The sequence below is a fragment of the Macaca thibetana genome, chromosome 12, assembly GCF_024542745.1.
Source record: "Macaca thibetana thibetana isolate TM-01 chromosome 12, ASM2454274v1, whole genome shotgun sequence".
NCBI lineage: Eukaryota > Metazoa > Chordata > Mammalia > Primates > Cercopithecidae > Macaca > Macaca thibetana.
The window spans coordinates 115,249,651-115,275,004 of NC_065589.1; the positions used below are offsets into that span (position 1 = coordinate 115,249,651).

Genomic DNA, 25,354 nt, shown 5'->3' on the forward strand with positions numbered 1-25,354 from the left:
GTAAAATTAGCTGAGAAGTTATGACGCAGGAAGGTAGTTCGATAAATTTCACAAAATCAGTTGGTGGGGAATCAGAATTCTCATTCATTTTGTTGGAGTAAAATAGCTAGGTAGAGGGTTGAGATCTAGTAAGTGCTTCCCTAAACTCATTCTCCAAAAGTGGTCAATTTTCAGAAATTTTTAAGGAAATAAGTCGGTGTGGTGATTGTAAAAATTATTATGAAAGGATGATCATGTAAATACCAACACTACTTCAAGAGGGTAAGGGGTTGGCAAAGAGGAGGGAGATCATGGGTTGTACTAGCTAAAATGAAGAACTAGTTAAAAAAGACAATGTGGTAAGGACCATGGGGTGGAAGTTAGCTTCTGGTTGGTAGTCACACCTCTCATTTATTCCCAAATACAAATTGTTTAGGAAATGGCAAAAATCACATTTCAGAAAATTTTCTTTATGCAATGTGGTATCCTGGATTAGATCCTGGCACAGAAAATAAACATTAGGTGTAAGGAAGAGGTCCAGTTTCAGTTTTCTGCATATACAAAAATTAACTCAAGATGGATTAAATATTTACATGTAAAACCCAAAACCATAAAAACCCTAGAAGAAAACCTAGGCAATACCATTCAGGACATAGGCATAGGCAAAAACTTCATGACGAAAACTCCAAAAGCAATTGCAACAAAAGCCAAAATTAACAAATGGGATCTAATTAAACTAAAGAACTTCTGCACAGCAAAAGAAACTATTATCAGAGTGAACAGGCAACCTACAGAATGGGAGAAAACCTTTGCAATCTACCCATCTGACAAAGGCCTAATATCCAGAATTTACAAGGAAATTGAACATACTTACAAGATAAAAACAAACAACCCCATCCAAAAGTGGGCAAAGGATATGAACAGACACTTATCAAAAGAAGACAGTTATGCAGCCAACAAACATGAGAAAAAGTTCAACATCACTGACCATTATTTGAGAAATGCAAATTAAATCCACATTGAGATAGCATCTCATGCCAGTCAGAATGGTGATTGTTAAAAAGTCAGGAAACAATACATGCTGGCGATGCTGTGGAGGAACAGGAACACTTTTACACTGTTGGCAGGAATGTAAATTAGTTCCACCATTGTGGAAGACAGTATGGCAATTCTTCAAGGATCTAGAAGCAGAAATACCCTTTGAACCAGCAATCCCATTACCGGGTATATACTCAAAGGAATATAAATCATTATACCATAAAGACATATGCACATGTATGCTTATTGCAGCACTATTTACAATAGCAAAGACATGGAACCAACCCAAATGCCCATCAATAATAGACTGGATAAAGAAAATGAGGAATATATACACCATGGAATACTATGCAGCCATATAAAGGAATGAGATCATGTCCTTTGCAGGGACACGGATGAAGCTGGAAGTCATCATCCTCAGTGAACTAACACAGAAACAGAAAACTGAACACCGCATGTTCTCACTCATAAGTTGGAGTTGAACACTGAGAATTCATGGACACAGAGAGGGGAACAACACACACCAGGGTCTGTTGCGGAGTCGGGGGTGAGAGGAGGGATTTTAGAGGATGGGTCAATGGGTACAGCAAACCACCATGGCACACATATACCTATGTAACAAACCTGCACATTCTGCATGTGTATTCCTTTTTTTCAGGAGAAATAGAAAGAAGAAAAGAAAAGAAAAAGGACATTAGTGGGAAAACTAGTGAAATCTGAATAAAGTCTAATTTAGTTAATAGTAATTTACTAATGTTAATGTCCTTATTTTGATAAATGTATCACGGCTTTAAGTTGTTAACGTTAGGGAAAACTGGGTAAAGGGCACTGTCTTTGCAACATTTTTGCAAGTCTAATATTGTTCCACATAAGAAGTGTATTAAAAATAAATTCATTTCCATCCTCTTATTTCCACAACATACTGGACAAGCAAGAATCAGTCTATGATTCAATCATCAGTGGTCAGACTCTATGACTCAAAGGGAAGTCAAATGCAGTTCAATTTAACATTGTCACTATCGCCTTATTCACTCAAGCCTGACCCAGCTCCTAGACTCTTTCCCCCTGCGAATCTCCTCCTATTCTCCTGGCTACGAATCTGCTCTTGATCCCTTGAATTGTTACTTAATAGCATATTAAGGCTTGTCTTTGACAGCCTTTTCTCTGACCTTAGATCTTTGTTTCCTCAAAAAATACCTCCCACCTGCGTAGCATGTGTCCTGCCCTCCCACCCATCCCTCTCTATTATATTGCATTGTCTGGTTGTAACATCTTCCCAGCATTTCGCTTCATGTAAAGGTATTTTGTTCAATCACTTGGTTTACTTATACCTGTCTTCCCTTATCTAGGCAGTAATCTCCTTGGAAATAAGGACTTTTCCTGTCTTGTTTACTGCGGATTCCTGGGGCCTAAAACAGTACCTGGAACAGATAGATGGTATTTTTTTGAATTAATAAATGAATAAACTTCTTGAGAGAAAGGTTTCTGTTATATATTTCTCTGTCCTCTCCAGCTCCTAGGACCACTGCAATAATAATGACTTGTCATGAATTGTGGTGATGCTCTTTAAAATGATCTCTCCACTCTTATGTCCATCAGTTCACTGAAGAAGACCTTTCTTAAGTACCAGCCATCTGCTTTCTACAATGTAGAAATACACAGAACCAGACTCTGGTCCAGGAAAGTCAGGTCATGTGAAGGAGGCAACATCATGCTTATTTACAATAACATAGCACTTTTGAAGTTCCAATACACGACAGAGTGGTTAACCTTGTAGAAAATAGCATTTGAAAGTTCCTAGAAAATCACTTTAAGAGTCCTAATGCAGTGATTGGAGTGGATGAGTCAGTTATTTCTGGCTCACAATTCTATGATGTTGGTGAAATAGATTGATTTCTTTTCCCAGCGAAGTGGGACATTTTTTATTTGAATGACAAGAAACTACACAAATCTGCTTTTTATTTTACAAACACTTGTCTCAGGTTTAAGGATCTCAAGTGAAAACTGAAAAAAAAAACAGCATGAGTAAGACCTGTTCTATGTTAAATTTAATTATTTTTAGTCAGGAAGTAAAATACAGCAACTCCTGGCCGGGTGCAGTGGCTCAGGCCTGTAACCCCAGCACTTTGGGAGGCTGAAGTGGGCAGATCACCTGAGGTCAGGAGTTCGAGACCAACCTGATCAACATGGAGAAACCCCATCTCTACTAAAAATGCAAAATTATCTGGGTGTGGTGGTTCATGCTTATAATCCCAGCTACTCAGGAGGCTGAGGCAGGAGAATCATTTGAACCCGGGAGGCAGAGGTTGCGGTGAGCCAAGATCACACCATTGAACTCCAGCCTGGGCAACAAGAGCAAAACTCTGTCTCGAAAAAAAAAACACAAAAAACTACAACAACAACAACAAAAACACAGCAACTCCCTTCCTGCTTCTGCCTGCTGCTGGCTCAGTGCCAATGCACAATGAATACTGAATGACAGACTCCAACCCCAGACCCCTTCCCAAGGCTAGGATGTTGCTCCTGTCATGTGCTTCCTTTTCATTGCATCCATCATAGTTTACCATAATTGTTTAATATTCTGTCTTCCCCATGTAAGCGCTGTAAGCTCCACACAGGTGAGCCAGGTCTATCTTGTCCACCATTTTATACCCAGGATTTAGCACATGCCTACCACACGCTCTTAGCACAAAAATGCTCAAAAAATAATTGCATAATGACTATATTATGTGATTGTTTTATGGCGAATGACCATATTCTGAGGAGAGAGACCCCTGTGACAGAGAGCCCAAGCAAGAAGTTTTAAAGACTGATACTCATTCTGAATAGATACCGGGATAGGCTCCAGCTGTGAGGAACAACAGGATTTTCAGAAGCATGTGATTGTTACTTCACCCTCACAGATAATTTTTGAGTAGCTAACCCAATGACATTGTTTTCTTTGCTAGAGTAACTGCTGATGTGGCCTTAGAAAATTCACTCTGTTAAAAATAACTCTCAACCCTAATTTTGAGAGTTGATTTGATGTTATAATTTCTCATTCTTCTTCTTAAAATCCAGAAGAATTGGCATTGGTAGCTTTATCTACATTTCTTAGAAGGTTATCAATCCCTAACATTAAGCATTTCCATGCACCTCAAAGGATCGGCTTCTCTGATCTAAATGTCTTAAACAACTCATAAATGTGTGTTTTTCTGGTTTTGAGGAAATGACTGCCAATCTTCCCTACTAGCTAGAAAAAGTCACTCTAGAAAAAAGGGAGTACCTTTCCATTACTACTACCAAAACACAGCCCCACAAATTTAAGTTACAATATAAAGGAAATAACAAATTTTGAGCACTTTCAATATAGACGTCAGTTATATCTATTTCAAAGTCACAGACCCAAAACTCACACATGTAATCATGTAAATATATACGTATGTACATAGAGATAAATAGATACATAGGTGTATATACATATATATGCTGATATATATATAAATTTAAACTGGCATATATATTTACACTGAGATAAATGTTTGTGTGTGTGTGTGTGTGTGTGTGTGCTTCAATTTCTGACTCATCCTTCAGCCTGCCTGATCACTAACAACTTAATCTAAGCACATTATTATTTGTTTGTCTTGGTTTTCCAGTCCAATCCAATGTGATTTCCAAGTCAATTCTTTCACATTCTGTTTAAACTCCCTTCCAAGTTTTCTCCCTCTCTGTTCCTCCCTATGATCACGTCTAATCTCCAGAGTCTCATGTTCTGCCACTCCAAGTAAACAGGTTAATCCAGGTTTCATGGACTCTTCCAGTTGTTCAGCTCAAACTGATTACTATTAAGGGGAATTTGAGTGCATTGGGCCAATTTTTAAAGACAAATACGAATTTGTATGGAAATCTCCAAGGATTTTAATGTTGATAACAATTTTTTTAAAAACTAAATACTGTATGCATACCCCTGTCTTCCTCTCCATCCCCCAAAAAAGATGACTATTAGCTAGTCAGATTGCAATTTCTGTCCTGGACTCCTGAAGGGTCCATGGGTATACTTAGGGAATATATAAACCTCTTTTTCAAACTGCAGTCAACCTATTATTAATGTAGTAAAGTTAATTTAAATTCATAGCAATCAGTATTTTTAGTAAGCTAAAAAGAATAATTTAGGATGGAATGAATGGACTTGGAGGAAAAATAGAGTGAAAAGCAAGAATATTATTTTGAGAAATGTCATATTTATGTGTGTATGTGTACCAAGTGACACAGAAATTGTATTTCTGAGGAGAGTGGCCAAACAAGTTTAGAAACGCATGTATATAATTTAGTTTTATTCAGTTTCCCAAATACAGTCATCCCTCAGTATCCACAAGGGATTGAATCCGGGACCCTCTATGGGTACCAATATCTTAGGATACTCAAAACCCTTACATACAATAGTGTAATATTTGCATTTATTTACACCCAACCTCCAGTATACTTTAAATCATTTCTAAATGACTTGTAATACCTTATGCAACCTAAATGCTATGAAAGTGGTCATTAAACTGTATTATTTTTAATTTTTTTTTGTAATGTTTTCAATGGGGGAGTTGGTTGAATCCACAGATAGGTAACCCAGGTATAGGGAGGGTCAACTCTCTAATTCTGCACCCACAGAGGACAGGAACATAAAAATGCCGACTCCCTATGGACTGCTTCCCCTCCACGCTCTTTCTTCAATCTTCCTCTAGGGGGTGCTCAAATTAGCTTTAGCACAGCGTGAAGCCAGTGCAGGGCCTGGCCTCCACTTCTCCAGGGGGCGATGCAAAGATTTTGGTCGCTAAAGGTATCGTGGTGCGCGCGTCTGGAAGCATTTCCGCTCTGGAGCATCGTCGTTCCGCCGGGTACCAGCGTTCCTGTGACGCACTTCCGGTTAGCTGAGCTGCGCACATGTGACCGGAAGGGAAGTAACGTCAGCCTTGAGAACTGAGTAGCGGTGCCGTGTGGCGCCTTGTTCTAGAGAACTGAATAGCTGTACTGTGTGGCTCCTTGTTGTAGGCACTTCTTGGACACCATGTCTCACCTGCCGATGAAACTCCTGCGTAAGAAGATCGAGAAGCGCAACCTCAAATTGCGGCAGCGGAACCTAAAGTTGCAGGGTGAGATGCGTTGACTCGCGGTGGCTCAGGAGTCCCACGCGCCAGTCCTGGCGCGTTCGGGCGGCCGGGGGCCCAGCTGCTCCGAGTGATGGAGGCAGCGTCCCCTGCAGAGTGTGTGACTGGGGAGAGTGAAAAGGCAGCCTCCACTCGGGGCCTGCGCTGCTGCCGACTAGTCGCGTGGCTCCAGCGCTGCTCCTGACCTTTCTGAGCAATCAGTTTCTTCTTACAGCGTTAGAGCAGGAGGCCTCCCGGTTCATTTCTAAGCTTGCAGCTAACCCTGCCTTTTGCATTTCCACCTTACCTTTTGATTCCCTCACCACCTGCAAGTCGCACCTCACCCCATCCCTCATTTCCGGTTAGGCTACATGGAACGTTCTCATTTACACCCACTTTTCACATCATTTAATTCCCGTATTTCTTTCTCCGAAAGCCCGTCTCGCTGTTTCTAGAGCTTCTTTGATACTATTGCCTTCCTCTACCCACCTCCACACACACTCGTAGCACTTTCTCACAAGAGCTTCTACATATTTGTGTCCTGCGCGGTCACCTAAATGAAAAGGATTTTACATGTCACCTTTCTTACCTACCTCATTTGCAGTCCCAGTGTCCTGACAATGGGGCCACAGATCTTGAAGTAATTGTATTAACTTATTGTTCAGGTTAAGATATAAACTACCCGAGGGAAAGGTTGGAGGCACAGTGCCTTGCCCCAGTAGGTTTTCAACAGACATTAATTGAAAAAAATTCTGCAGGAGGCAATAGGTTTGTGAATTTTAGGAATATGTTTTGAAGTACTCTTATATTTCTAATTCCTATAGAATAATACTACAGCGTTACTAACTACTTTTCAGTGCCTGTGTAAGTAGATTTGAACAAAAGATGGTGCTTCCTCTTTTTCAGTAAACACACAGGAAGCCTTTGGTAAGGACATTCTCAGATACAGTCATGCGTCACATAACAGGAGGGGGGATACATTGTGAGAAATGCGACATTAGGGGCTTTTGTCGTTCTGCGAACAGCTTATAGTTACACAAACCTAAATCTGCTACACACCCAGGCTACATAGTATAGCCTGTTGCTCTTAAGCTGTCATCCTGTACAGCATGTTACTGTACTATACTGAGAGAATTGTAACACAATGGTAAGTGTATGTATTGCTAAATATATCTAAACATAGAAAAGGTACAGTAAAAATACCGGTACATATGACATGAGAGATTTTTAGAAATGGTACATCTGTATAGAGTACTTACCATGAATGGAGTTTGCAGGACTGGAAGTTACCCTGAGCGAGTCAGTGAGTGGTGAGTGAATGTGAAGGCCTAGGACATTACTGTACGCGACTATAGACTTTATAAACACTGTACACTTGGGCTATACTGTTTAGTTTTTTAATACTTTTATTCTTAAATTAACCTTAGCCTGCTGTAACTTTTACCTTATAAACTTAAGGAGTTATACCTGATGTGAATGACGAGTTGATGGGTGCTGATGAGTTGATGGGTGCAGCAAACCAACATGGCACAAGTATACATATGTAACAAACCTGCACGTTATGCACATGTACCCTAGAACTTAAAGTATAATAATTTTTAAAAAAAAGTTAAACTAAAAAAAAAAAATTTTAGCACTTAGCTTACAACACAAGCACATTGCACAGCTGTACAAAAAGTTTCCTTATGTCCTTATTGTATGTGATTTTGCTGTTTTTTTTTTTTCTTTTTAAGCTTTTTGTTAAAAATGTAAAGACACAAACACATTCAGTATCACTGTCTTCCACGTCCACATCTTGTCCCACTGGAAGATGTTCAGGGGCAACAACAGGCATGGAGCTGTCATCTCCTATGATAACAGTGCCTTCTAAAATACTTTTTTCCCTGAGGCTCTTTTACAGTCGACTCATATTTTTTTTAATAAGTAGAAGGAGTACACTCTAATGATCAAAAGTATAGTAAATACATAAACCAGTAACATAGTTGTTTATTATCATGTATTATGTATTGTACATCATTATGTGTGCTGTGCTTTATATGACTGGCATCACAGTAGGTTTGTTTACGCTAGCATCACCACAAACATGAGTAATATGTTGCACTACGACATTGCAACAACTGATGGCACTAGGTGATAGGAATTTTTTAGCTCCTTTATAATCTTATGGAGCCACTGTATATATTGTCCTTAATTCACAGAAATGTCATTGTGCACGCATTACTGTATTTGTGTGTGATAAATATTGGGGTAAATAAGTGGTCTTATCAACTGAATTTTCAACTCACTGCAGTCCAGTAGAGTTGGGGTTGAATGTTTTAAAGCGGTATGAGAAATAGTACTTGTGCGAATGAGTTGTAAATGTCTTTTTCAGTATATCAGTTAATCATATGTTTATCAAATATTTATGTTTATTCTGTAACTGCCATTATCTGACCTCATCTGTTTAAATATTTGACCTCATTGAAGTTTTCCTGTCCTAGACTCCTTAAACTCAGATGTACTGTCTTTTAAAGTTAAGAAATCAATATTGCTTTCCCTTTTCCAGTATTTTTTTCTTTAAGATAACTTACTTTCCCTGTAAGGGAACACCATAAAATTATAAGTTGTTTTAATTACATGAAAGAGAAGAAAAGCTAAATAATTCGTATCAGGAAGCCATGGAAGTTCTCATTTGGGATTTCAGTGTTTATAAGTAAATTTCTCCTTCTTTGTCACAGTGTATGTTCTGTTTATTTAAACAGGGGCCTCAAATCTGACCCTATCAGAAACTCAAAATGGAGATGTATCTGAAGAAACAATGGGAGGTGGAAAGGTTAAAAAATCAAAACATTGTGTGAATGTGGGCTTATCAGAAACTCAAAATGGAAACATGTCTCAAGAAGCAGTGGGAAATATAAAAGTTAAAAAATCTCCCCAGAAATGCACCGTATTAACCAATGGAGAAGCAGCAATGCAGTCTCCCAATTCAGAATCAAAAAAGAAAAAGAAGAAGAAAAAGAGGAAAACGGTGAATGATGCTGGGCCTGGTAGGTATTTATTATCTTTGAACTTCAGCCATTTAGATTTTCACAGACGGTTATTGTTCCTCTTTCTATTACTATTGTGTGCACATGCCATATGAGAATTCCCTGTACTCACCAGTATATTGGAGATTAGCCTGGTAGCTAATGGAAACATTTTATTGGCAGAAACGGGGAGTCCATTTTAACTTTACTCAAAATATTGAGGAATAGACTTTCAATTTCACTAACCTTGAAGAAAACGTCACTCTCAGAAAAGACTTTCTTTAGAGTGCTAGAAATTTTCTCTTCTTTTTAAGTTACCTTTTTTTCTGCTTGATTCTTCCCATTTTCCTACCATAAATTCCTCTCTTTGAAAGGAGTCTTAGTTAAAAAGTATATAAAGTAGGAAACTTCTGAATAAACAGAACATTAATTTCCAAGTGCTAAGAATGGCAGGAGGAAAAGGAAGGAATATTTTTTGAAGATGATGGAATTTCAGTAAGCTCGGATCAAAGAATGGACATTTTAATTGAGATTTGTACAAGCAGAGATTTCAAGGTAGGATAAGATAGGGGTCAGCAAACTATCCCTCCTTCTACCTATTTTTGTAAATAAAGTTTTACTGGGTCATAGCAGTGCCTATTTGGTTGTGTTTATGGCAGCAGAGACCATAGGACCTGCAAAGCCTAAAACATTTACTATCTGGCCCTTTTTAGATAGTTTGCCAGCCCCTGAGTTAGAACATCCTATTCATGTATTTTTACCTGAAATAAGGGTTTTATTTAGAAAGGAGCTTTGAACTTTCCCAAACATGCATTACTGTCTTCATGATGCCTTCAAACAAAAGTCATTGTAATCCTGTTCTAAAATTATTGCCTTCACAATTCTTGTTTTGAGTATGCCCCAGGAAGTGGTATTATTTCTGCTCTCAAACATTGAATCATAATGCTGGGAGTTGTAACCTTATGGGTTTTTGTTTGTTTGTATTTTAATGAGATGGGGTCTCACTGTGTTGTCCAAGCTGGTCTTGAACTCCTGGGCTCAAATGATCCCCCCACCTCGGCTTCCCAAAGCGCTAGGATTACAGGCGGAAGCTACCACACCCAGCCACCTTATGGGTACATTTTAAGAACTATTCCAGGGAAAACAAAATACATGGAGGCCAGCTGAAGATATCTATGGCTTTTGAACATGTGGGTCCTACAAAGTTGACTGTTTCCTGGAGGGGTGGCCGTAAGGTACAGGGAAGAGACCGGTACTCAGCTACAGAGAGTCCTGGGTTCTGTTCTAAGTCAGTTCTTTTCAAACATCACTAATTGCCATATATTTGTATATAAGCCTAGCATGTGGTTAATCCATTTGACTGAGAGTCGAACATTGAAAAGAGAAGTGAGAAGTAGGACTGAAAAGGTAGTTGGGGCCATGTGAAAGTTGTGAATGTAGAAATGAGAAGCTAGGAAGCTCTGCCTTTCCTCCCACCCTCATCCCTGATAGCCAAGGAGCAGTCCAGTGTATGTCATCCAGGCAAGTGGATTGCTGCCCTTTACAGTCTGTCTATAGTAACATGAAGAGCCTTTGATAGTAATTGGTGTGGGAGGAAAAATGAGTGCTTATAATGAGTTGTTAAGGATTATGTTAATCAGATATGCTTTCTTTCCCCTCAGTGGAGTATGTGAGACTTATAATTGGTATCTTTATACTGTTTGGTTGAACTTTTTAAAGTTTTAAATGAGATGCTATAATACGTTAAGAAGCCTGAATGTTTGGTCACCAAGTCTGTCTGTACCCTGGATTTTTAAATATAACCAGTCATTTTTCATCTAACAGAATTCTTAACAAAGTAACACAGAATATATTTAGCTTTTGAAAATACACATCTGTACATCAGAGATCTTCTGTTTTGTTGATCTCATTTGGAATTTTATTTTAAGGAAAAAATTTTTCGGGTTTTGTCTTTTAAAACCAAAGATGCAAAAAAAGCAAAAACTGAAAACAAAGGGGAATCTGAAGAAGAAAATGCCAAGACTCCTAAAGAAACAGAAAATAATGTGGAGAAGCCAGATAATGATGAAGATGACAGTGAGGTGCCCAGCCTGCCCCTGGGACTGACAGGTAACGTCCAGGAAGTTTTTTAGACATAACTTCTTTAAAATGTACCTCTTTTGGAGGATTATAGGTTTGAAGGTTGAGTTGTGATTTTTAGTTTACCTGGAAAAAGTAACTATCAACAAGAAACTTTTTTGTAAATCTTTCTGCTGCTTTTTCTCTTTATCTTCTATTTTGTGGTGTTTTAGTTCTTTTTGTTCCCTATTATTTTCCTTTTGTCCATTCCTGACGCTAAATATTTTGTATGCACACAAGCAGCTTCTATGATTCTTTGGTTTGTCCTTTTCTAAGGCTCATTCTATGTTGTAATAGGAAAATCATTGACCCTGTACCAGGTTAACCTCCTTTGACCTTTGTTCCTTTATAAAGTCAAGTTTAGACTAGAATTCACTACTGCTAACCAGGTATGTCAAGGAGTTAATTGAGTTGTTTGTTTGGTTTGGGTTGGTTTGTCTGTTAAAACGTTGAGGCCCAACCCCAGACCTGCTTAACACAAATTGCAAATGTTTTGGTAGTAGCTCTCAAGCAGGGAAATTTGCCCCCCAAGTAAGATGAGTAACTCATCCTGGTTTGCCCAGAACTTTTCCAGTTTTAGCACTGAAAGTCCCACATCCCAGGAACCTCCTCTGTCCCTAGCCTACTAAGATCATCCTAAGCCTAGGAGACATTTTCGCTTCTCAGAGCTAGGGGCAGTCTGCTGGCATTTGGTGAGTGGAGGTCAGAGATGCTGCATAATATCTTCTAATGCACAGAATAGCGTTTCACAACAAAGAATTATGCAACCCAAATGTCAGCAGTGCCAAGGTCAAGAGTGATTGGTTTACACCCTGGGCATGTGGAGTGTGAGGGAACCCCCAGGTGATTTTGATGCCTCCTGCTGAAGAACCGCCATACTACTTGATACGTAGGGTCAGCCTAACATTCTGTGGCTGTATCTGACTCTTCTGTGTCTTGTTGCAGTGAGATTAACAGTTTTTTTTAAATTGACTTGACACTCAGTTTTTATTAATGTTCAATGTTTTTACTTTTTGTATCAGATTTCTTAAGCATTTCATTTATCTGTGGACTCTCAATTATTTTCCTTGTCTTGGTATTTTTATTTTATATAAATTCCTCAGTTATACCCCTCATTGTGTTACAGTATGGACTCTGGACTATAACTTACACAGCCATTAACAATGGAGAAACTTGAAAGATAAAGGATCTTTTTGTTGGTATTATCAGATATGAATAATTAAGGTTTAGCCTTTTCTTACTGTGGGAAGCTTTTCTAGGCAAAATAGATTTAGGCAACTGTAGCGATACTTTTAAAAAAAAAATAAATTTGCTGATGATACATTGTCTTCTGTTTAGGAGCTTTTGAGGATACTTCGTTTGCTTCTCTATGTAATCTTGTCAATGAAAACACTCTGAAGGCAATAAAAGAAATGGGTTTTACAAACATGACTGAAATTCAGCATAAAAGTATCAGACCACTTCTGGAAGGCAGGTATGATTAACACTGAAGCTTAGATACTGGCATCTGCTTTTAGAACTAGTAGATTATAAAGAACATACCAGTATATTCTGTTGATTTTCTGCTATATGTTGGGTCATGTATCCAGCATACATGAAAGACTAAGTTAATTACTGATGTTTGAAGGAAAGTGTTGGAAAGATGTTCACTTCTGTTGTAGCACAGTTCTGACTTATGATTTCGGTATATAACCCAGGTGATCAGTTTCAGCGAAGTAGACATCATCTTGTTCATGTTCTAGCCTTAGTGCCTAAAGTGTGTGTGTGTGTAGTACATCGTAAATGAGTAGGCTCAATGTCTTTCTCCTTTCCCTTTTTAATATTTAGGGATCTTCTAGCAGCTGCAAAAACAGGCAGTGGTAAAACCTTGGCTTTTCTCATCCCTGCAGTTGAACTCATTGTCAAGTTAAAGTTCATGCCCAGGAATGGTAAGCTTTTGTCTGCTTGTTTCTGCCGTTATTTCACTAGAGGTTTATTGTAGCTGTTACGGACTCAATGGTGACAACCACGTTTAGACTTTTACCATATGTATCATTTTTAGGAACGGGAGTCCTTATTCTCTCACCTACCAGAGAACTAGCCATGCAAACTTTTGGTGTTCTTAAGGAGCTAATGACTCACCACGTGCATACCTATGGCTTGATAATGGGTGGCAGTAACAGATCTGCTGAAGCACAGAAACTCGCTAATGGGATCAACATCATTGTGGCCACACCAGGCCGTCTGTTGGACCATATGCAGGTAAGAGATGTAGTGCTTGTCTCATTGTCTTATATGAAACATAGACTGACAACTAATAGTTGTTCTTTGTCCTTTGTTTTGTTAGAATACCCCAGGGTTTATGTATAAAAACCTTCAGTGTCTGGTTATTGATGAAGCTGATCGTATCTTGGATGTTGGGTTTGAAGAAGAATTAAAGCAAATTATTAAACTTTTGCCAAGTAAGTAGGTAGCATCTGCATTTGGTTTGCAAAGTATCTGTTGGAAGTAGATAAGAGTTGTTCCTATAGAAAAACTGTGCTAATGCCAGAACTTTACCATAGCCAAGTGAGGTAGTTGTGCCAGTTAACCTGAAAGTTAGTTTGGAATACAAGCATCAAACTGATTAATAACTTGATATAGTAGTTTTGCTGTTTTAGAAGTTATAATGCATGTTAAACAGTCTTCACATAGGTCCTGTCCTCCGCCTCTTGCCCATTCTTACCTCATGTAACATCCCCCAAGTAGCCATAGGTTTGTTGCCTTACTTGTACATACCTTGGTTACAGTACTTGCAACATTATGAACTGGTTATAACTAAGACCACGGTTTCCTTCATTGTATAATTTATTTTTTAAAGTTTTATCAAAGTATAATTGACATAATTATATGTGCATTTATAATGTACAATTTTATGTTCCACTGTGACACCATCACTGCAATCAAGAAAATGAACATGTCTATCCCACTCAAAGGTTTCCTCCTGCCCCTTTTCAGTTTCTCCCTCCCACCCCTCCTTACACACATACCTTGTCCCTAAGTGAGTATTCATCTGTTTTCTGTCACTAGATTAGGTTGCACTTTCTGGAAATAAAGTTGCTGTGAACAGTCATCTACAACTCTTTGTAGAGGCATATGTCTCCTTTTCTCTTAAGTAAACCTAGGAGTATCATAGTTGGTATATATTTAGTATACGTTTAACTTTTTAAAAAACTGCCAGATGTTTTCCAAAGCAGCTGTACCATTTAACATTCCTATGAGCAGTGCAAGAAAGCTCCAGTTCCTCCTGTTAAGTCTTGATCATCAGGTAATGTTAGCCCCAAGTTTGTTCTCTTTTAAAGTTGTGGTATTCTTGTCCTTTGCATTTCTATATAAATTTTAGAATTGGTTTGTCAGTTTCTCCCCCTTCCCTCCAAAAAAGTCTTGGATCTTGATTGAGATTTTATTGAATAGAGATTATTGGAGGAAAACAATATTAACTCATAATAAGGTATATCTCCATGTATTAGATATTTTATTTCTCTATAATATTTGGGGGGAGGTTAGGATACAGGTTTAGTCACATCTTTTGTCAGATTTATCCCCAAGTATTTCATTAAAATTTCAAATTCCAGTTGCTCGTTGCTTTAATATATGTACACATACACACGCACATACATATATATACACACACAGTTGAATTTTATATTGATCTTATATCTAGCAAGACAGTTAATCCTGTACTGAATGAATATTCAGTATGACTTTCCAGATGACTGTAGCCTTTTGGATTTTCTATATAGGCAATCATGTACAGATAAAGACAGTTTCACCTCTTTGTTTATTTATTTATATTCTTATCTGATTGCCCTGGCCAGAACCTCCAGTATGGTACTGAATAGAAGTGATGAGAACAGACATCCTTGTCTTGGTTCTGATCTTAGGGGAAAGCATTCAGTCTTTTACCGTTAACTACATATGAATTTAGCTGCAGGTTTTATATAGATGCCTTTTATCAGATTAAGGAAGATCCCTTCTGTTCCTAGTTTGCTGAGGATTTTTAATCAGAAATAGATGATCAGATTTTTTTTTCTGTCTGCTGAAGTAATCATGTTTTTTCTTTAGTTAACATAGTAAATTGTATTGGTTGATTTTTCAAATGTTGAACCACCCTGCATTTGTAGAATAAACCTGCCTAGTCATGATCCATTACCCTTTTTATATGTTGCTGAATTCACTTTACTAAAATTCTATTTCGAATTTTGCATATGTGCTCACGAATTGTATTGGTGCATAGTTTTCTTTCCTTATTAATGTCATGTCAGGTTTTTGAATAGTGTAATGACTGACTTCAAATAATGAGTTGATATATAAATATAATAATAAATTATAATAATTATATAATCAGTATAATAAATTATAATAAATCTCTTTATTAGAGAGTTTGTGAATAATTGATGTTTCTTTCTTAAACGTTCAATATAATTCACCAGTGGAATCCATTTGGGCCTGGAATTTTCTTTACATGAAGTTTTCAACTAAAATTTCTTTAGTAGATATAAGGCCATTTAAAGTTCTCCTGTTTTCTTCAGTTGTTTGTCTTCGAAGGAGTTTGTCTGTTTCATCTAAGTTCTCAAACTTAAAGACCTAGTGTTTCATGATATACCTGTTTTACCTTTTGTAATATTTGTAGAATCTATAGAGACATTATATTTCCCATTTCCGATATCTCTACCTAGAATATTTGTAGTTGTGAGGCAATTGTAAAGATTCCCTAAAAGACGGGTGATTTTTATACGTGTCTGTTTCAGCACGTAGACAGACTATGCTCTTTTCTGCCACCCAAACTCGAAAAGTTGAAGACCTGGCAAGGATTTCTCTGAAAAAGGAGCCATTGTATGTTGGTGTTGATGATGATAAAGCTAATGCAACAGTGGATGGTCTTGAGCAGGTACTTTTTATCAGTAACTGAAAACTGTAGGGATCTTACTTGGTGTTTTTATGTAATTGTTGGAAGGATCATTCAGAAAGCAAATGGGTTAATGAACTTTTAAAATGCCGTAGGTGAGGCACGACAGTTTACATACTATGTTTATCAGTGCTGTTGATCAAATTACACAAGTTAGGAAACGGAAAATGTCCATTTGGTTCATTTGTATCTGTCTGCTTAAACGCTTTCTAGGGATACGTTGTTTGTCCTTCTGAAAAGAGATTCCTTCTGCTCTTTACATTCCTTAAGAAGAACCGAAAGAAGAAGCTTATGGTCTTCTTTTCGTCTTGTATGTCTGTGAAATACCACTATGAGTTGCTGAACTACATTGATTTGCCCGTCTTGGCCATTCATGTAAGTGATGATGATGAGCTCATTGAAAACAGGGTATGCTTATTAAGCCCTATAGATTGTAGGATTGGAGGTATGGCCCTCTCCTCCAAACATTGTTCTGAGTAGTTTAATCACCACTAAGTGATGGATCCTGTGTGAGGGAGCGCAGCTGGGTATGGAGGGGTATGAGGACTTCCGAAGAGTATGAGACAACTCAGGCCCCTCCTTGAGGGGCTTGCAGAACAGTTAGGGAAATAGGACACAGGCCAGGGGATGAGCTCGAAATAAAGTAGGGTAACAGTTCCACAATTTGGGGGTTCTGCTGCTAGACTTCCTAGAGACAATCTCAAGATTCCAGCTCTAATGGATGTTTTTATTCTAGGGAAAGCAAAAGCAAAATAAGCGTACAACCACATTCTTCCAGTTCTGCAACGCAGATTCGGGAACACTCTTGTGTACGGATGTGGCAGCAAGAGGACTAGACATTCCTGAAGTCGACTGGATTGTTCAGTATGACCCTCCGGATGACCCTAAGGTAACTGGCATCCTTGGGGTATCTTCAGAATGACTGCATTAAAGAGTTCACTTATTCTCCCAGTTCCCTGACAGAAACTGCAATCCACACTCAAGGTAAAGATCCCTGCTATACAGTGACTGCAGTATTTCTCTGGTATTGATAAGTATTTAAGGCTTTTCGGGGCTCAGAGGGGCTGTGCAAGAGGTTTGAGAAGTATCAGTGGGACCTAAGTTATGAAAATGAGATCCTTGGAATGATCTCTTAAGAACAGCAGATGCCTGAAGGAAATAAAATTGCTTAAGGAGGTAGATAAGCTTCTGTAGTATATGTGGTAGAATAAGCTTCATTGAGAAGTCTTTTCAGCAAACAATAGATTAAAGCCATTTTGATGATGAAACACACATAATACTCATTTTATTAAATCACTGTTCATGCAAATATCATGTCCAGCCTTTTTTTTTTTTTTTTGGCCTCAATCATTGGCCTGTTGGGGGTGATGTGCGCAGAGCGATTGCTGGCCCAGCTTTGTGGGGGTGTGGTGAAGGTGTGTGTGGCCCAGCACCGCAGGAGTGCACCATCTCAGCACAGACGTGCACATACTCAGGATACAGACACACAAATGGGCTCATGTGGAAGTCACTGTGTTAACTCAAGTTTTCTTTCTCCACCAAAGGAATATATTCATCGTGTGGGTAGAACAGCCAGGGGCCTAAATGGGAGAGGGCATGCCTTGCTTATATTGCGCCCAGAAGAATTGGGTTTTCTTCGCTACTTGAAACAATCCAAGGTAAAGATCTTTACTTGGAGAAAAATTTCTCTTGGTGTAGGGATTGTTAGCAAGCACCATTTCTACATGTGTCAGAGGAGTCTGGAGTTTGGACAGTACTATTACAACCATTCTTGTGGCAATTAAGCAAGTAAGGTTTTATGTACTTCTAGCCCAAGAAGTGAGTACAGAAGGAACTGCCCACATGTCTCGGCTTTCTAGCTCTGTTACCCAGCAACACCTCTGTGTCCCAGCCTCTCCTTTCCCATTCCCTCCAGCCCTCTTTTAAACCTTCTCCACTCCTTTGAAGCTCCCTCACACCTAGTCATCTCTGCTTCTGCTCCCCCTCTTTCCTCTCACCTCGTATGAAGCAGTGGGGAATCCTCGTTCACTCTAGCCTCTGCCTCCTCCACTGCCCTCTGTCTCCTATTCATCAACTCTTGGCCTATAGTCTCTCTGCAGTTGGCGCTTTACCATCTCAGATTTCTCAGGGTAAAAAAGTAACTTCAACCTTAAACCTATTCTTCTACCCCTGTCTGCAGGATAGCTACTGTCTGTTGCCTTTTCTCAGTCTGCCTTATTGGAAAAATGGTTTATATTCTTGCCAGTTACCTCCCTCTCAGTCCCTAAGCAGCCTAATTTGGCTTTAGCTTTCTCTTGTTGCACCAGAATTGAATCCATCAGAACCCTAAGTGGCCTCTTTATTGCTAGGCCATGGGGATGCATATCACGCCTTTTCCTCCCTGACATTTCCACCCTCATTGGCCTTTCTGGCGTAGTCTTGCTGATAGGCTTCCTCTACCTCTAACCACAGGCAGTTCCCTGAAATTGCTCTACAGCTTTTGCACACTTTCTCGAGAATACTTGGTTTCAGCTAGCCCCTGTCTTTGCTGGGAAGCTATCTCTGATCTCCTGCCCTCCTCCTTGTTCCCACAGCACAGGTGCTCATCAGGTTAACATATCTTTTTTTTTATTATTCTGCTTTAAGTTCTAGGGTACATGTGCACAACGTTCAGGTTTGTTACATGTGTATGCACGTGCCATGTTGGTGTGCTGCACCCATTAACTCGTCATTTACATTAGGTATATCTCCTAATGCTATCCCTCCCCCCTACCCCCACCCCACAACAGGCCCCGGTGTGTGATGTTCCCCACCCTGTGTCCAAGTGTTCTCATTGTTCAGTTCCCACCTATGAGTGAGAACATGCGGTGTTTGGTTTTCTGTCCTTGCGATAGTTTGCTCAGAATGATGGTTTCTAGCTTCATCCATGTCCCTACAAAGGACATGAACTCATCCTTTTTTATGGCTGCATAGTATTCCATGGTGTATATGTGCCACATTTTCTTAATCCAGTCTATCATTGATAGACATTTGGGTTGGTTTTAAGTCTTTGCTATTGTGAATAGTGAGTGCTACAGTAAACATACGTGTGCATGTGTCTCTATAGCAGCATGATTTATAATCCTTTGGATATATACCCAGTAATAGGATGGCTGGGTCAAATGGTATTTCTAGTTCTCTATCCTTGAGGAATCGCCACACTGTCTTCCACAATGGTTGAACTAGTTTATAGTCCCATCAACAGTGTAAAAGTGTTCCTGTGTCCCCACATCCTCTCCAGCACCTGTTGTTTCCTGACTTTTGAATGATCGCCATTGTAGCTGGTATGAGCTGGTGTGCATTTCTCTGATGGCTAGTGATGATGAGCATTTTTTCGTGTGTCCGTTGGCTGCATAAATGTCTTCTTTTAAGAAGTGTTTGTTCATATCTTTCGCCCACTTTTTGATGGGGTTGTTTGATTTTTTTCTTGTAAATTTGTTTAAGTTCTTTGTAGATTCTGGATATTAGCCCTAGCCAAAATTGACAAATGATATCTAATTAAACTAAAGAGCTTCTGCACAGCCAAAGAAACTATCATCAGAGTGAACAGGCAACCTACAGAATGGGAGAAAATTTTTACAATCTACCCATCTGACAAAGGGGCTAATATCCAGAATCTGCAGGTTGACATTTCATTACTTATCTTTCTCCCCTACAAGACGGCAAGCTGAGGGCAGAGTCCAGGACTTAGGCACCTGTTTTCTATCACCTAGCACAGGCCTGTTGCTTTTCTAGTTATTTAATGAATGATAACTGATGGCAGATCCATCCTGTAGGAGTCTGTGGTCATCATGGCCTCCAGTATCACAAGCCTCAATACAGGACTATGGGGTATTAGGGCCCCTCTTCTGACATGGAGAAAAGGGGCTGATGACCCTTCTGACTAGAAGCTTCAAACTGTTTCATGGTTCCAAATAGTCAGGATTATAGAGATTCTTACAGAAAAGTGCTTTACTGACTCTATCCCTATCCAATTCCTTGCCTTTCAGAAGGAAAGAAGTGCAGATTGCCTAACTCAGCAGAGCAAAGACGAAACTTTCCCATCAACACTGGGAGACTAGAAAAAGCAGATTTTCTGTCTGTCCCGAGGGAATTTCATAGGCCGGTTCAGCCTTCCCCGTCTTCAGTACCCAGTATTGGAATGCCGATCATCCTGGTTTACTAATCTTAATACTTTTGATTTCTAGGTTCCATTAAGTGAATTTGACTTTTCCTGGTCTAAAATTTCTGACATTCAGTCTCAGGTATGTGCTTTTTAAACGTTTATTGTGAGTAGGCAGGAACCTTGTCCCAGCACTCTCTTTATTTATTTATTTATTTATTCATTGGGCAGTCACTGTCCTTTAAAGTCTACCCTGTCGTAAAGTGAGGATCAGACTGTGTGGTGTATAAGGTTTCTTGCTGTTCTAGTTACCACCGCTCTGTGCCCTCTTTAAATGTTTTCTATGGAGTGGCTTTGCTCTAGGATATTTGAAATCCGGTGTTTTGCAGGTTGTTGTTTTTATTTATTAAAACCAGTGTTTCTTTCTATTTCAGCTTGAGAAATTGATCGAAAAGAACTACTTTCTTCATAAGTCAGCCCAGGAAGCATATAAGTCATACATACGAGCCTATGATTCCCATTCTCTGAAACAGATCTTTAATGTTAATAACTTAAACTTGCCTCAAGTTGCTCTGTCATTTGGTTTCAAGGTGCCTCCCTTCGTTGATCTGAGTATCCTTTTCTTTAATGAAGTTACCCTGGAACTAAGGAACAAAAGCTTTGGGGACAGAGGGGCATTTTGGGCTTTGTAGTGGATTGGTGCGTGTTCTGGCTCAGACTGGAGGCTCCAGTGTTCACCCTAGTCAATGTCTGCTTGTCTGTGCTAGCACAGGACGTAGAGGTTGGATGGGTAAGCAGGGGTTAATCCTTAGGATGGGGTTACAGGGACAAGGCAGCTTATGCCTTGAGCCTTCAAAAGACAAATTTGACTGTCAAGGAGAGAGACAGTTGTGTGTTCCAGGCAGAAACACAGGTAAGAAAGCAAAACTTCAGTGTTTGCTGAGGCCGCACTGTGCGGGTACTTAGGTGAAAGGGATATTTTGAAGCTAAAGAGAGGATGGGACCTTTCAAGGAGTTTTAATCCTCTTAGAGCCCCTGGAGGGGTTTATACAAGAAAGTGGCAAGTTCAGCAAAAGAAAATAAAACTTAGGTGTTGCTTAAGATAAAAGGCAGAAGGAGTACTTCCAGTTGCTCCAGTTGTGATTTATAATTTGTGCCTTGCAGAAGAAACTGAGCGGCTGAAATGAGGCCTGTGCTTCACTGCCATTGGGAGTAACTTCTGAGGGGACTAGAGGACCAAATTTTGGGTCACCATCCCCATTGTAAGCATTGAGTAAACTGAAATGAATGTATGTCAAGTCCTGTGGAAGAAAGAGCAGCTCCTTCACTTAGGCATTCCTAAATCAATTCCGAAGAGAAATGATAGTCATTCGTTTTGACACAGGAGGTGTTTTTTTAATGTGCTATCAACTTCCTGATTAAACTCATAAATCCTTATTCACTCTCATGAATTTCATTGTGTGGAAGAAGTAATTAATATGACCGTTACACACCGAAGTTTAAAATCATACTTGCTAATTTAAGTCCACAGTCACGTGGCCACTCCTAATTTTCTGGAAATGTATTGCATAGGCTTCTGTTCCCACATTTTCATTGTTGAGAATGGGGTTGTGGAGGGACAGCAGTGTTCATGCTGACTTTTTCTCTGTGGAGATGTTAGATTGGAGTTCATTATCTTTTTTGCTTGATTTCCTTAACGTTTGCCTCCAGACGTCAACAGCAACGAAGGCAAGCAGAGAAAGCGAGGAGGTGGTGGTGGATTTGGCTACCAGAAAACCAAGAAAGTTGAGAAGTCCAAAATCTTTAAACACATTAGCAAGAAATCATCTGACAGCAGGCAGTTCTGTCACTGAACACATGCCTTTCTTTCATCTTGAGTAACTTTGTCCTAAAATGAATTTTTTTTTCCCTTGATTTGACAGGATTTTTGTAGACTTTAGAATTTGGACTTAACAAGAGTATAAATTGACTTGGGTTGCAAGCACTGAGCACTGTTACTTCTATCGAGTCTGTCTTTTAGTTTTGGGACATAAAACAGGCTTTAATTTTCTTGGTTGCCCAAGGGCAGAGCAAGGAATATCTGGTCTTTCTTGTGATTATATAATATTTTAATTTTAAATATCCCTCCCTCATACACACAAATGTATGTTACTATTTTAATATAATTCTTTTTCTACCTTTCCTTCTTGTGTTGTGAAGACTTTTGTGGCATGGATTGCTGTGCTTACCGCTGTAAAAGGTGACCTAGTATATACTGGGCAGCTGGTGGCAGTGCAGAAAAGATTCTCAGGTTATTTTTTGTTTTTAGTTATTTCTTGGACCTTGACAGTATCCAATGACGACTCCTGAAAATGCTGCAGTGTAAAAGAGCAGAGAGCTTTGGGAAATACGTAAGAAGCACCTGATTAAGGTGGCATTGCTTTTATAGATTCTTGATTTTAAAGCAATGGGCCTTTCCCAGGTGTTTCGTTTTTTGGAGCAAAAACTATGGGTTGCAATTTGAATAAAGTGTCACTAAGCAGTTACAACGTTTGATGGGTGGAGGCTAGGAAGAGGATGGAATTGAGATGTTTGAGCCTCATTTACATCAATAGAGGTGTAATGTACTGCATTTCTTCATTTGGTAACATAGCAAAGACTTTAAAAACACATACAAAGAATGGTGATGCTCCTCATTCAGATTTGTTTAATTCAAGGTGGTTTGGATTTTGGTAAGCCTTTGCACTCTGTAGAGTACTTAGAAGACAAGGGCAACTTACTTGGAGTTAGAGCCCCGCCATCAGACAGTACCCAGCACACATTAATGTTAGCTTCTTTCTGAGAAAAAATACCTCTTCCAGGCCCTGCAACAAAAAATACATTTGCTGTGAGGATTGAAAATGAACAAAGTTAGAAACAAAACAGCAAAGTCAGTGATTTAGTCAGGTGAGTTCTTTGTTGTAGGAGCAGTTGATTATTCTAGTGTGTTTTATGTAGTATGTAACTACAAGATAGTACATTTTTTAGCAGTTCAAAACCAAAGTTGCTAGCATCATTTTGCTGTTGTGCCAGTTAATCATAGGATCCCATTAAATTAGTGCGCGAACATCCAATGTAGAGAAAACTTTGGTAAAGAACATTCCAGTAGGAAAAGAAAAGAACAATCTTCCATTTCTGGACTTGGCCACCATCACCCTGGTCGGACCTGTCCTGAGCTTCCAACCTTGACTGCTGGGCTCCTGGCTTAGCTTCTTGGGTTCCTAATTCCTGGTGTTTAATAACTCTCTCCAGGATCATGTTTTTCTGATTATTTTTTTCAGAAATAATGTTTTTTAAAAGACAAAAACAAAGGGAAAAATATTTAATTACTGAGCAGAAGTAAATACTATTGGTATTTTGTACATAATCTGATTTTTATATGCATGTTCGTGCTTTTTAATTTTTTTACCAAAAATGAAGTCATCTACCTACTACTTGTAACCAGCTTGTTTCATAACATGTTATTTTCCTGTGTCATTAAATAGTTACCTCAATGTTGTATTTCGTTTATGGATACTTTGTTGACCCTTGCTTGGTCTGCCAGGATTTACGTTCAAGATACCTACCTGATTGTGCCAGACTGGCTCTCCCTCTCTCAGTATGTCCCGTACTCCTACTGGTCTTGAGATTGTTTATCTCTAGTATGAGTCAGGCTCAAGAGGTTTTGTGAGAAAAGCATATAAACAAAGTGGACAGGGTTGGCCCTGCTATATGAGAACTTACTTCAGGTCCATTAGCAGCCTCATCCATGATCTCCATTACCTGTAGTCAACTGTGGTCTAACTAGGTCAGTGCAGTACAATAATACACTTTGAGAGGCCACATTTACATGACTTTTATTACAGTATATTGTAATTGTTTTATGTTAATCTCAGTGTGCTAATTTATAAACTAAACTTCTGTCACAGGTAATGTATAGGAAAGAATATATAGAGGGTTCAGTGTTGTCCACAGTTTCAGACGTCCACTGGGGGTCCAGGAATGTATCCCCGGAGGATTAGGGGGAACTACTGTACTTGCTGGGTGCTGTTTGTGATTGCAGTGGCAGGATGATCCAGGCTATGGACAAGAGACAACCAGACTTGACCAGCCTGGCCATATTCAGACAAGAAGGAGCCAGTTACTGGTATCACGTACCGTGAATGAAAGCAGCACCATCTGCAAGGCTCATGCACAGTAAGGGCTTCATAGGTTCCTGTGCTAAGAGCACATTTGGTGGCAAATGTGGGTGTTTGACAGGTGGGATTAGGTGGCTGCAGCCATGAAGGTTTGAAGGCAGAATGTGAGGTGGGGGAGCCAAGCACATCACTACATGCCAGTAAGTCTTTGGGTCCTGTGGGCTGCAAGTGATGACATGGCTGTGTCCAAATTTATTTAGTCTCAGCCAGCCTTGTGTAAATACAACAAGATACCCAAAACAGGATCCCTAAGTTATACAGGGGTTATAAGTGAGAGCTCTGTAACCAGAATGCCTGGATTCAAATTCCAGCTGGTGCCACTTGCTAACCTCGGGGCTGATTCAGGAGTGATGCGAAAGTAATACTTCCTCCTTCAGAAGGCGGTGCTCAGGACACTGCCCGGGTGCTGAGTGCTCTGTCCATGGTACCTGCCTCCGTGCGCCTTACACGAAAAACTTGCTGCCATACAGCGGCAGATACAGAGGCTCATCCCAAACCCTGAGGCAGTCTGGGCTTTGGCATACAGACAGGATTTCTAACAGTCTGGATCTCTTGGAATTCTGGAGAGCAGACCTGGGCTTTGGAAAGTGGTCCAGTCCTGCAGCACCTTCCTAAGGTAGCTGTCAAGTATATTAATGCTGTTTTCAACATTACTGAGTGTGGGGTGGCAACAACGGTGTAGTGTGCCTTTGGATAACCTAATTCATCATAAATTAAAAGCCTGTTAGATGTCACAAACTGCAGAGGACACGGAAGAATATGCCCAGATCCTTCTTAGGAGGGATACAGATGAGAGAAGGTAGGCATAAATTGTGGCAATATTGTTTTCCAAATGATGTGACAAATGCAGGCAA

At 39.4% G+C, this 25,354-nt stretch overlaps 1 protein-coding gene across 2 annotated transcripts; it reads left to right on the forward strand.

Annotated features, from left to right (window-relative positions):
* The first annotated feature begins 5,906 nt into the window (after positions 1 to 5,906).
* DDX18 (DEAD-box helicase 18) lies at positions 5,907 to 23,823 on the forward strand. Of its 2 annotated transcripts, XM_050751711.1 has the most exons (14): positions 5,907 to 6,140; positions 8,876 to 9,160; positions 11,105 to 11,248; positions 12,596 to 12,731; positions 13,085 to 13,185; positions 13,299 to 13,498; positions 13,584 to 13,698; positions 16,027 to 16,166; positions 16,398 to 16,559; positions 16,921 to 17,073; positions 17,729 to 17,842; positions 20,390 to 20,446; positions 20,739 to 20,916; positions 22,015 to 23,823. In XM_050751711.1, exons 1-14 carry the CDS (start codon positions 6,056 to 6,058, stop codon positions 22,155 to 22,157), a joined length of 2,013 nt encoding a protein of 670 aa, XP_050607668.1. In that variant the 5' UTR covers positions 5,907 to 6,055; the 3' UTR covers positions 22,158 to 23,823. The 2 variants fall into 2 exon arrangements, with proteins under 2 accessions (XP_050607668.1, XP_050607669.1); XM_050751712.1 differs by lacking the exons at positions 20,390 to 20,446; positions 20,739 to 20,916; positions 22,015 to 23,823 and adding an exon at positions 20,192 to 20,364.
* The last annotated feature ends 1,531 nt before the right edge of the window (positions 23,824 to 25,354 follow it).